Below are 13,316 nucleotides of genomic sequence, written 5' to 3'. Positions count from 1 at the left end.
TCTCATGGTCTTGTTAAATTTTATAATTCTCCCAGTTCACTGCCCCCATCATGATAAACCAAGCTCTGTATTTTCTGCTCAGTCAGATTCACAGACTGGGAAGGGACATTCCCCAGCAGGCGTGACATCATCTGAAGCCATACAGGGGAGAACTTCCTCCCTCACTCTGCTTACACACAGCCCAGAGCAGCTTCAGTGTGCAGTGTGTGGTGTGTCCCTTTTTGAGCTCCTCCAGACTTCCAGAGGCAAAGCAGAGCAGGTGTTTCATCAGCCTTTCCCAGGAGTGTGGCAGGCTCCTTGGGAGGGCCTCCCTTCATGGAGCCCCGGGAGTCCCGGGCATCAATCTCCCGTTCTTCCAGACTGGCGGTGGGTGGAGAGCACACAGCGACAGCCATTTTGCCGGCTGGAGGGAGAAGATCCATCAGAGTCTGCAGCAATGCAGGCTCTGCTCCCCAGGCGACGGGTGCAAGCCAGAGATCTGGTGGATGGAAGGCGAGGAGGAAAAGTGTTGAGTTGTGGGCTGAGAGAGGGCCCAAAGAGTCCAGCGCGACCTAATGCTCCCGCATGACCGCACAGTTTGCGGAATACGACTGCTGCGGTAGGGAGCTTAGGTTGGTGAGAGAGGACTTGCGCGGAGCCCAGAATCTGACAAGCTCTGGGTCCAAAAGGAATAAGCCAGAACTGAAAAAGAATATTACAGCCCTGAAAAATGAGATAACAAAGCTGGAGGAGAGGAGAACAGAGATCCTCGAGGGGAGCGGTCTCTTCAAGGAGAAGCTGGAGAACGAGGATCGATTTGCCGCCATGAAATCCCCAGGTAAGGTGAAGGTGGAGATGGATGATGGGGAGAGTAGTGGCGGTGAAGAAAGTGAGGATGGTGGTGAAGAAGAAAAGGAGGAGGAGAGGGTGGAGGAACATGCTGTGTCTGTGGCTGCTCCCTGTGAAACCCAGACCACCCAGGACAGCTACATTGAACCGGCCCAGGTGGCGTTTCCTTTCAGTGAGAGCGAGGACGATGATGTGGAGAGTGAGGCTGGAGGCTTATTGAGGGCTATAGTCATGCAGGAGTCCCCAACCCACCTCCAGAATTTCACCTTTGGTGATGATTTATGTGATGATGTGGCAGTTAAGAAGAAAGCAAAAAAGCAAAAGACATAAGAATCCATACAATATGTGTTTGTTCCTTTCCAGCAGTCTGGGCCAGCTGCAAAGCTGGTTCAGGCTGCTGGGCCCCCCAGACTGCCAAACCCCATTTCTGTGGTGGAACAGAGCAAGCATGGGGGGTACAGCATGGTGTCAGAAAAGGCTGTGGGCACAATAGATGTGAAGCCCACCCATCCTGCCAGTAGGGAGGGGCAGGATGGGTTCATGGTGGGCAGCTCTGGCACTGAAGGACCGCCCCAGGGTGGCGGGGGGGCGTGTCCAAGTGCCAGCGGCGAGCTATGCTGCCATGTGCTCGGGGGACGGTTCCCCGAGTGCTGTGGGCATTACCGGTGCTGCAGGGCACTCCTTTGTGAGGGGGGGGGAGTGTCTGGGTGCCGATGGCAGAGAGTTGTCCTCCGAGTACAGTGTGTACTGCAGATGCTGCGGGGGCACTCCACTGTGAGGGGGGGGGAGTGTCCGGGCACCAGGTTCAGCTGCAGAGCCCGTACGGTCGGGCAAATTAAGTGCTGGCACTGTGGGAGGAGCTGGGGTGCGCCCGGTGGGGCAGCCGCAGACTCAGGAGGAGCCATCAGCCATGGAGGAGGAGACATCAGCACCGACCCCAGTAACTAAGCCAGCACAGAAAATCTAAAACCAGCAATACTACATGTCCCAGCCAGCCCAGAATTTGTTAGGCAGGATGATAAGAGTGCAAGATGTGAGAATGATGGGTGTAGTAGTATTGTGGATGAGAGGAATGTGTGTGGGAGTGTCAGTGGAGTGAATGTTGGTGGTAGTAGTAATGGTATGAAAGGGAAGTCTGTCTGATTTGGAGGGGCGAGGATGCGTGCCCACCTCGCGCAAAAGTGGTTGAGCTCCTCCTTCAGAAGGAATTCAGTGCGAGTGACATCTTTGCCCTGATTCACCCCCACGATTCGTCCGAGTTTGATGTCAGTTTCGTTTGGCCAGAGGGTCTCGAACACTTCTGGTCGAACTATGAAGTGGCAAAGAACAAGCCCGGCTTGCGGGATTTCGCCTAAAGGCGATTTCCCGTCAGAACTCGGTCAAGAAAGTGACAGTTTTGACCCATAATGAGTCACTTTCTTGTTATTACATTATGACCTGGCTCGGACGGTATGGGGATGTGACGGACATGCCCAAGAAAAACTTAGATGAGCACGGGATCTGGTCCGGGGCCTGGACGTTTTCCGTCAAACTCAAGCGTTCAGGGAGTACAGTTGCCCTCATTCCGTCAGCCGCCTTCCTTGGACGTGCTAGGATCCAGGTCTTCTACCAGGGGCAACCTAATGTCTGTCACAGGTGTGGCAGCCCCATCCACTTTAGAGCAGCCTGTACAGTGCAGGTCTGCGCTTTGTTTGGAGGGGTGGGTCATCTGGCCACATCCTGTAGGCAGATCCGTTGCCACCTGTGTGGTGTCCTTGGGCACCCTTTTAGCCGTTGTCCTAGCGCCTTCGCCCATGCAGCGGCCGCTCCAGCTGAGGAGAGCTGTGAAGTTTCTTCGGCTGGGGAGGGTACGGGCAGGGATGGGGGCGCAACAGGGCTAGTCAGGAGGAAAAAGGGCCCCGCCAAACTAAGGCGGGTGGTAAATCATAGAAGGAGTAGGGAGCTGTAGAGTGCCCCGGTGGTGGGGGTAGCTTCAGCCCCTGCTCCTGAAGATGGCCCTGTAACTGCTGAAGTCCTGGAGGAGAACATGCTGGATGAGGAGATCAGGAGACTTCACAAAAAGGAAGGCAATATGGCTGACCCTTCCAATTCCTCCCACTATGAAAGTGTGGATGAGGAGAGCGGGAAGAGGCCCAAAAAGAAAGACAAGGGCAAAAGAAAAGGGAGAAAGAAGAGGTCTGAGCCCTCTGTTCCTTGTACTACGGGCCAGGTCCAAAAGGGAAGCCTGACTGCCCCCCCCCTTGACCTGTCAAACCGGTACCTCGTCCTCGATACCATCTCCTCCCTCTCCTTGGAAGAAAGAGCCTCTGGGGGGAACTGGGCCCTGTCCTGTCGAGGCACCTTCCTCGGAGGGCAGGGCTAGACCGGGGCCGGACGGAGATGGGGATCAAATGGATCAATCGGAATCCAAAAAAAGGTCTAAGTGTGGTCCAGCCCTCTTGTCTTCTTTGGGGGATATTGGGGGGGGGGGGGGGGCAAAAAAGAAAGTGAAGCAAAAGTAAAGGGTGTGGCCTTCTTTTTACAGGAGACCAGGTTGTCAGATCTAGCCTCTCTGGTTAAAGCCAGAAGAGAGTGGAGGCACAGTCCCTCCCACTGGTCTCTTGCGGCTGAGCTGTATAGTGGGGTGGTGGTCCTTTTTACCGCTTCTGTTGAATGCCGATGGGTTATTGAATTAGAAATGGGGAGGTGCCTGATCTTAGATGTCTTCATGAAGGGACAAGAGCTTCTGCTCATTAACATCTATGCCCCACAAACCAGGTGGGGTCGTAAAGATCTCTATGAAGATTAAGCCCTTTCTTTTTACAAGTCAGCAAGTGATTTTTGGAGGGGACTTCAATAATGTCACGAGGTCCCAAGATAGGAGAGGTTCCAATAATCCACTGACTTATAACTGTGTGGCCCTGAATAATATAGTTAGGGAAGCTCGCCTACAGGATGCCCACATCCGGAGCCCCTCAGGCCACGCAGGCTTCACCTTTCATCAAGTTAGCTGCATGTCTAGGTTAGACAGGTTTTATTTACAGGAGGAAGACGTCTCTTCTGCATTGTCCGTGGTTGAGGTGGAGTTCTCCGATCACTGTATGATTTTGTTTTCCTTGAATGTTTCAGAGACCCCCCGGATTGGTAAAGTTTATTGGAAGCTGAAATCGTCCCTCCTGGAGGAAGCGGAGGTAAGACCGTTCTTTGAGGATTTTCTTCAGAGCCATGTACCTTTACTGGACCTATGTAGTAGTAAGTCAGAGTGGTGGGAGATATTCAAGAAGCGGGTTGCAGGGTTCTTCCGCCAGCTCTCGAGCCTCAGGTCCCTGTATCAGGGTCTGAGGAGGAAACTCGAACTTCTCGTCTCGACTGGAGTTAGCCGAGAGGATATCTCCAGAGTGAAGTTTGGTTTTTGAGAGGGATTACGGGAGGTACCGCTCGCCCAACCCTTACAGAAACTGCAAGATGTCAGTGATTAGTAAAATCATTTCAGGACTGATTGATAGTACGGCTTGGAAGTCGTCAGATCCTTCTACTCGCACTTCTTAGGAGGGAAGGATCGGGATGTGATGTCGGGTTTCCTGGCTGAAGCCATTCCTGAGCCAGGGGTAGACCCCTCTCTTGGCATTTTGGCAGAAGAGATCAGGGAAGAGGCCAGGTCCGGATGGCTTAACATCTGAGTGGTACAGGACCTTTAAGGAGTCTTTAGCTCCTCTCTTGACTGAGGTATTCAATGAGTGTCTCTCCTCGGGCACTCTGCCGAAGTCAATGAGGAGGTCAGCCCTGAGTCTTCTCTCAAAGGGTAAAGATCCCAGCCGTATTGAGAATTGGAGGCCCATAGCTCTTCTCAATACGGACAGGAAGCTTCCGGCTAAGATACTGTTTAATCGGTTGGTAAAGTTTGGGCCCCGGCTCCTTTCGGAGGCCCAGCACTGTACTGTTCCAGGCCGAAGCACCTTAAGCACTCCCGTGGAAAACTTTTTTTTTTAAATCAACTGGTGCCAGAAAGTTAAACAGATGTGTAAATCACTTGTATTAAAAAAATCTTAATCCTTCCAGTACTTTTTGGGGCTGTATACTAAAATCCCAAGAAATGCATTTCTTCTGATGTCATGACCACAGTGCTCTCTGCTGACCTCTGCTGTCCATTTTAAGAACTGTCCAGAGTAGGAAAAAATCCCCATAGCAAACATATGCTGCTCTGGACAGTTCCTAAAATGGACAGCAGAGGTCAGCAGAGAGCACTGTGGTCATGACATCAGAGGAAATGCATTTCTTTTTTGGATTTCTCTTTAGTATACAGCCCCAAAAAAGTACTGGAAGGATTAAGATTTTTTAATAGAAGTGATTTACAAATCTGTTTAACTTTCTGGCACCAGTTGATTAAAAAAAAAAAAAAAGTTTTCCACGGGAGTACCCCTTTAAGTGCTGTCCTTAGTGTCAGGGAGGCAGTGGAGCAGAGTAGTGCGGGTCTCTGGAAGGGGTACTTGCTGTCCTTGGATCAGGCCAAAGCATTTGATCGGGTGAACCACGAGTACCTTTGGTCCATCCTCCTGAGTATACTGTAAGATATGGCTTACCGAGTACTTTTGTTAATTGGCTTAAGATCTTGTATGCAGGGGCAGAGAGTTTCCCGATGGTGAATGGGTGTTCTGGACTCTCTTTTAAGGTGGGGTCCGGAGTCCGTCAGGGTTGTCCTTTGAGCCCGCTCTTATATGTGTTTGCGATCGATCCCTTCCTTAGGAGGGTGAGTAGCGGACCATTGGCGGGAGTCGGGATGAGTCTGGCAGAGTCGAGTGTCGCCCAGAGAGTGGAGGTGTACGCTGATGATGTCACTATTTTCGTCTCCTCGAGAGAGGAGGTCGATGTGGTAATGTCGGAGGTGGACCGCTACTCGGAGGCATCCGGGTCTAAGATCAACCGGGATAAGTGTGAGAGTCTCTGGCTGGGAGGGGGGATCCCACGTTTGATCTCCCGGACACCCTTCCAGGGCCCCACGAATCAGCAAAAGCCTTAGGCATCACATTCGGCCAGGATGATTATCACACCAAAAACTGGGATGGTAAGCTCCAGGATGCAACTCAGAGGGTGAACCGGTGGAAGGGTTGGTCTATGACCCTCAGGGAAAGGGTACACCTGATCAAATCGTACCTGCTCCCCTTGTTCATCTATCTGGGCAGTGTATCTATCTTGCCAGAGGCCTACTACACTAGGATCTACAGCCTGTTTTTCCAGATGTTATGGGGGAACAGGATGAACCTAGTCAAGAGGGAGGATACGTACTGCACGAGGAGACTATGGGGTTTATCTATGGTAAAGTCGGTGGTGTTCTTTATGAACACCTTCTTGAAAGCTAACATCGCAAACCTCTGGAAAGAGAGAGCTCCTCCATGGGTACTCTCCTGCAGTGAATGGTTTCAGCCTTTCTTCCAGGAATGGAAGAGAGGAGGGTGAGTGAAGGCCGTCCGTATGCCCCATGGATATCTTTCGGCTTACGCTACCCCAACTCTGAAGGCGATACATCGGTGGGGTCTGGGAGTGTGGGAGATCAGGACCCAGTCAAGGCAGTTCCTTGACAAACGGGTTCTGTTGACCCACTTCCAGCAGCCTCTGGCGCTCAGGACTGCCCAGGTCGGGATCTGAGGGTGGGGTTGTACCTTTTAAACATGAAAAGGATCCCCCAGAAGTTTTGGGACTTGGCCTGGAGCTGCTTTCAGGGGAAGCTATATGTAAGGGACAACCTGAAGTACAGGAACTCTGATGACCGGGGATGTCCTCAAGAAGAGAGCGGGGACACGCTGGAAAGCATGGACCACTTCCTGCTTCATTGTCCCTTTAATATAGGGGGTCTACAACCGGGTGGCTGCTTCCATTGGCTGGAGTCAACTTGCCGGCCTTACCTACCCGGAGTGGACTTATGTGGTATTTAGGACCCTGGGTGGCCGAGACCGCGCACTTTATTCTTAGCTAGTTTAGTGGTTAGGTACTACACATGGAATGCAAGGTGTTTAGTGTCGACCCAACAGAAAATCCTCTCCGAGGTGGAGGTCTGTAGGAATATCACCGTGACCTCGGGAAGATCAGGTCTTTGGAGTATGGCAGTCTTGATACCAGTAGGGTTTCTCTCCTGTGGAGAGGATTTTCTTTTGATGTGCCCTAGGTACTAGACCTTTTGGGTAGAATACCTTTTATTTTTGTTAGGGGAAGTGTTATAGGGATAGAGATAGGGTGAGAGCAGGGTCAGTTTTAATGGAGGGATAGAATTAGGGAGAATTGTAGGGGTGGGGTGGGGAAAGAGTTTAAAATTATTTAGATATTTTGATTTATATCAAGTCTGCCATCCTTCTTCCTGGTGGTGGGCTAATGCATGCACACGCAAGCTTTTTGACTTGTTTTAAGCTGATATGGCATGAACAGCTTACAGACGACCAAACTTGGGCCTAAATTGGGTTGTGGTTCAGTGTGTGTAAGTTAGTATGTATAAGTTTGTGTATAAGGTTGGGTGGCGTACTAGGTGGGGAGGGTGTATTTGGGGGTGGTGGTGTGTTTTATTTATTTGTTTTTAATTTTTTTTTTTGGGGGGGGGGACCTGACATGGGTCAATTAAGGACAGGACTTTGTAAACTATAGAGGAACGGTATGTAATCTGACCCATGCGCAGGAGGGGTGGTGTGGGTGAGGTTACAGTTCTAGTGTAGGGATTTTCCTAGGGTTTTCTGTTGATTTTGTAGGTTTCTGTAAATAGAGTGCATATATTTATGTTTATATACTATATTTTATTTATTTCTATTAATGTGATTTTGTATCTATATGGTTTTGTATCTATATTGTTTTATATTGTTTCATATTATAGTTATGGCAGTCGGACCAGTTGTGTTGATATGTGTTCTTTTTGGTTTGTTTTGCAGTTGTTTTTTTTTTTTTTTTTTTGTGTTTCCCGAGTATGGATGGTTTTGAGTTACAGCCAGGTGGTGCTAATTTTATGTTTATATTTTGATAAGCCAAGTTGTGCTGTTTTTATGTTCATTTTCGGTATGTGTGTCAGTGTGTTTTTGTTGTTTTCTTTTTGTTTTGTAAAGCTGGGCTGGCCGTTTAGGCATAGTTTTGTTTTTGATTTATATTATAGCTGGTTAAGCTTGCTTTTTTTGTTGCATTGGATAAGTTTTTTTATTTTTATAATAAAAAGAGTTTCAGTGTGTGAGGTGAGCTATGATTGGCTAAGGCTCCCCCTCCCCCTCCCAGCACTCCAGACTGCATTTCCTGATTTTGGACTTCTGCCAGGCCAGCAGGAGTCTAAAGTCTATGCAAGAGATGGGGGGGGGAAATGTTAATGACAAAAGATTAATTTTAAAAATACAAAATAATAGTCCAGTCATGACAATCATGGCCTCTATACAGAGACCATGATTATCACTTTTTCTTTTTTATAACTCATCATTGCAGGGATTATATATTTCTGAAAAAAAGATTTTTAGTATTACCACTAATGGGGAGATTTACCCAAACTTGTGCAGAGAAAAAGTTGACCTGTTGCCCTTAGCAACCAATCAGATTCATTCTTTTAAGAAATCTGACTGGTTGCTATAGGCAATAGGTCAACTTTTCCTCTGCACAAGTTTTAATAAATCTCCCCCTAAGTCCTTAAAGAGGTACTCCACCCCTAGACATTTTATCCCCTATCCAAAGAATAGGGGATAAGATGTCTGATCGCGGGAGTCCCGCTGCTTGGGACCCCTGCAATCTCTCCTGCAGCACCCCCATTTCTCAGCTGCACTGGACAGAGCGAGGATTGCTCTGTGGCTGAAAATGGGGGCGATGCAGGAGACGGAGTATTGTGATGTCACGGCTCTGCTGCTCATGACATCGCGCCCCGCCCCCTCAATCCAAGTCTATGGAAGGGGGCGTGGTGGCCCTCACTCCCCCTCCCATAGACATGCATTGAGGGGGCGGGGCGTGATGTCACGAGGGGCGTAGCCATGACATCACGGTACTTCGTCCCCTGCATCGCCCGCCATTCGCCACAGAGCAATCATGGCTCTGTGCAGCTGAGAAATGGGGGTGCTGCAGGAGAGATCATCGGGGTCCCCAGCAGCGGGACCCCCGCGATCAGACATCTTATCCCCTATCCTTTGGATCGGGGATAAAATGTCTAGGGGCACAGTACCCCTTTAAAATATGACCACCCTCCTTCTACTTTGTTATGAAAGACTACCAATTATTATGCTGCCCGTAGATAGGCAAAGCATTGATGGGGTTTATTCTCAGCAGTGTGGAGGGGGTGTCTGGGGGGGGGTCAGTACTTACCTTCTTTACACACACAAATGCCATCTATAGGGGAGCACGCCAGGTGGTGTACACACTTGCACTTCTTGTAACATCCATCTCCAAAGGTGTCATCAGGACAGAAGTGAGAACAGTGAGTTCCCTGAAACAATTTAACATAATGGGAGTTAGTATGGGTTATACACAGTATGAACAAGTTCTATGCAGAAATGGTTACACTGTTTACTGAGCTGCTGCTAAAGAGTACAAAAACGAGTGTAAGTGCAGTCCTTGTATATGCTTATACAACTATCCCTATTCTTTGTAGGAGGGAGTGGCATGACCCACATGGTGGTTTCTGCACTTCTTTTTGCTAATGTTGCAGGTCCTATAGTGCTTTGAGCCCTGTAGTTTATGCCACCCTTGAGGAAGCGGGTCTATGTATAATATTTGCAATGTATCAGGACCAACTGGAGACAGGGAGAGTGAACCCTAAACTGACTCCGAAAACCACGCTTCCTAACTGGGTGTCGGTCCTTTCCTGAGTTAAAGTGCAGTGGCCTAAAAAAACATATACTAATAAACAGTCGGTCACAAGCCAGAAACATAACAGGAACATAGAACTCTATAATAACTTGGCTCAGATAACAAACACAAAACAGATTAAGTTCAGAGGACACAAATCAGTGAGCAGCACAGAGGACACTATAGACCAACGGTAAAGCACAGAGGAAAACACCAGCTAAGTGATCATGTACTCTATGATCAGTGCATGTACAAAAACTCCAAGGATCTGAAATCAAGAACTAACAAACAAATGGAGCTCACAACACCAGACAAGGAAATGGACGAGTCAACAAAGACTCCAGAAACATAAAGGAATATACAATACCCCAATCTTGACACTAAAACACAATCTCCCAGAGTCCAGGATGGAGCACGGAGATATCTAGTAATAATTCTCAATTCCCCAGAGTCCTCATGGAAAGGTAACAGGGATCCTAGTAACAATTCAGAAAAATGGATACAACAGGATATAATTATAGAACACTGTTCACACTGAACACAACACAGGAAAACAGATGTGTCTGAACAGACTCCAGGAACAGAAATATAGCATAAACCCCTAGAAAACCTCCGGTAGACACAGAAATAACAATACCCTCTGAGTCCCCCACACAAAGGTAAACGGAATCTATTGCTAAGCAGGAATAATAACACTCCCTCAGAAACTCCAGTAGACACAGGAATCTCTTGACACAATCTCCCAGAGTCCAGGATGGAGCATGGCGATAGCTTGTATTAATTCTCAATTCCCCGAGTCCCCATGGACCGGTAACAAGGATATCTAGTTACAGAAACACAGAAAAAGATACAAGAGAAAACACAGTGGCCCTCATTTACAAAGACTGGAGTGTCGGTTAGGTATTTTTTTTCAGTGTACTCGTCTTTTTTTCTTGTGATTTACTGTCACCCAATTTCCCTTTCTTTCTGTCGCAGTTTTTTTTTCTGTCGCACAAAATGTATTCTGTGCGACAGAAAAAAGTCTCGGCAAATTCTGACTACATTAGTGCTTGTAGAGAAAATAGGAATGTCCAGCGCAGATGGTCGTGCAAAGATGGTTGTTCTTTATTGGATAAAAGCACCTGAAACGCGTGACTTTTGCTCCTGTTATGGCTTTTATCCAATAAAGAACAACCATCTTTGCATGACCATCTGCGCTGGACATTCCTATTTTCTCTATTGATGTGGCACTTGCCTTGCACAGTCCGTGCGCGTGGGGCCACTGAGGGTGAGCTGAATACTTTGTTCATTGCTTGGACACATTAGTGCTTGCACTACTACCCCATCGTGGAACAGGGTATGTTCCATGTTGGGGGTAGTAGTACAGGGGCTGAGGGGATTGATTGCATTGGGTCTCACGCAGATTTGGTCGCAAGCGGGATGCAACCAAATTTTAGGCGCAATAACCGAGAAAAAGCGTCAGTTATCCTTTAGTAAATGAGGGCCAGTGTGAAAAGATACATAACAGAAAGGATATACAAATCCTAAAACTGACTGTGCAAACACAGAATAAAATCTACTATGAGCATTCTATCTAACCATGGGTAAATGCCCAGAACATATCAAAGATAAATACAAGGTGCATGCTAAAACAGAGATAGAAGAATAAAAGCTCAAACAAGGAGTGTTTCACCAAAAGCTCCATAGCAGCATTTCAATCATGTTAGCAGCAAGACATGATGTCAGGAAGTCAAGATGTCAATCACCAACCCAGAAGCTAGACTGAGCTGATCTTATATAGACACACCCTGAGAGCTATTGGATAGAAAGCCAAAGGCTTTAACTATTCCCTGACCGGGGAACATAAAACTGTTAAATCAGAACTTATTCCAATAGCTGTATGTGAACACAGACCAAGACAGACATGACAATGTATGAAAATAAAGATTGGTGGGTGGGTTTCTTGGTAATGTTCTACATGTGTTTTTTTTTTTTTGTAGTCACAACTAAAGCTTCATCGCAGAGTTTGCTTTTATTCTGTTAGTCTTCAGGTTGTAGGTCCTGACCTGTTTTTGGTGTTACCATCTACCATTAGGAGACAGTTGGATAATCTTTATGAACATGAGACATTTACGCAGTTGGTAAAACAATTATATAAAAAACAAATAGATATAAAAATACAAATATACAAAAATACAAAAAAATGAAAAATAATAAGAAATAATAATCTTACATAATGATGACAGTCAGCGAGTGTTTTCAATAGTTTCGTTGAGTCCATTTGGGAATAAAGTGCATAATTTTAATATCCAATAAGATTCCCGATTAATTAGTTTTTGTAATCTATTTTAAATGGTATTAGGAATCCTTTCTAATATCATCAATTTCAAACTAGCTGTGTCCCTATTGTGAAGCATAGTGAAATGACGGGACACACTGTGCAGCATGAATCCATTTTTAATATTGGATCGATGCTTATTCATACGAGCCCTTACTGGCTGCACAGTGCGCCCGACATACTGAAGATGACAATTGCAAGTCAATAAATAAACTACATAAGAACTCTCACAGTTAAATGAACCCTTAATAAAAAACACATAATTAGTGATCGCTGATTTAAAAGAAACATCAGTGCACACCATCTCACAACAAAGACAACGCGGCTTACTGCACCACTGCATTCCACACTTGATAGCTGGTATAGGGGTAATAGGATCGTGTCTTAACCTGCTGGGGGCTAACAAATTGCGAAGGTTAGGCGATCTTCTAAATGTGACCCCAGGGTGTTCCGGGACAATTTTGTTGAGAATCGGGTCATCACGAATATTAGGCCAGTGCCTGCTTAAAATATATTTGACATTCTTAAAGGTACAGTTAAAATTTGGAATAAAATTATATTTAAAATCATATTTAGAATTCTTGTCCCTAGAGCTAGTATTCACATAACCCTGAGTAGAAACTAAATAGCTCTGTTTTAAATTTTTTTACCTTATTGTAAGCATTAGAAAGAAGGGGTCCGGGGTAACCCTTACTAACAAAGTGTTGTTTTAAAGTGCGAGCTTGCATGATAAAATCAGAATCTAAAGTGCAGGTTTTACAAATACGCAAATATTGACCATAAGGTAAATTTTTTAACCATTTTGGATAGTGTGCACTGGAAAAATCTAAAAAACTGTTGACGTCTACACTTTTAAAATATGTCTCAGTAAAAATCCCTCCATCACTGTCCCTCCTAATTAAGAGGTCTAAAAATTCAATATCAGTGTTAGAAAAATGGGGGTAAATTTGAGGCCCCAATTACTTTGATTAAGATAACAAACAAATTGATCTGCTTGTTCAGGGGACCCCAACCAAATAAAAAACAAATCGTCAATATAACGCCTTGAAAAGGCGATAAAATGGTTAAAATCGGGGGACTGTGCAATGTAATGGGACTCGAATCGCCCAATGAACAAATTAGCATAACTTGGGCCGAAACGAGTCCCCATTGCACAGCCCCTCGTCTGCCTGTATACAGTGCCATCAAAAGAGAACACATTGTGTTCAAGAATAAAGTGCATAGCTTCAATGAGAAATGTGGACTGGGTTTTATTGAAATGAGGATCTGACATCAAGGTCTCTTCCATAGCATGTAATCCCAACTCAGTGGAAATATAGAGTGAACTGTAGTAGAGTGATTGTCATCTTCAGTTTGCGGGGCGCACTGTGCAGCCAATACGGGCTCGTATGAATAAGCATCGATC

General features: G+C 46.5%; 1 protein-coding gene across 6 annotated transcripts in view; it reads right to left on the bottom strand.

Annotated features, from left to right (window-relative positions):
* PEAR1 (platelet endothelial aggregation receptor 1) overlaps positions 1 to 13,316 on the bottom strand; it is a 443,307-nt gene that overhangs the window by 93,901 nt on the left and 336,090 nt on the right. For all 6 annotated transcript variants that reach the window (XM_056545694.1, XM_056545692.1, XM_056545693.1 and 3 more), the window contains one exon: positions 9,112 to 9,232. In XM_056545694.1, coding sequence (XP_056401669.1) covers positions 9,112 to 9,232 — 121 coding nt within the window. The remainder of the gene's footprint in view (positions 1 to 9,111; positions 9,233 to 13,316) is intronic.

Source organism: Hyla sarda, chromosome 11 (genome assembly GCF_029499605.1).
Source record: "Hyla sarda isolate aHylSar1 chromosome 11, aHylSar1.hap1, whole genome shotgun sequence".
NCBI lineage: Eukaryota > Metazoa > Chordata > Amphibia > Anura > Hylidae > Hyla > Hyla sarda.
Note: the sequence above shows the minus strand (reverse complement) of the source record. Positions and strands in the feature narration are given on the sequence as shown.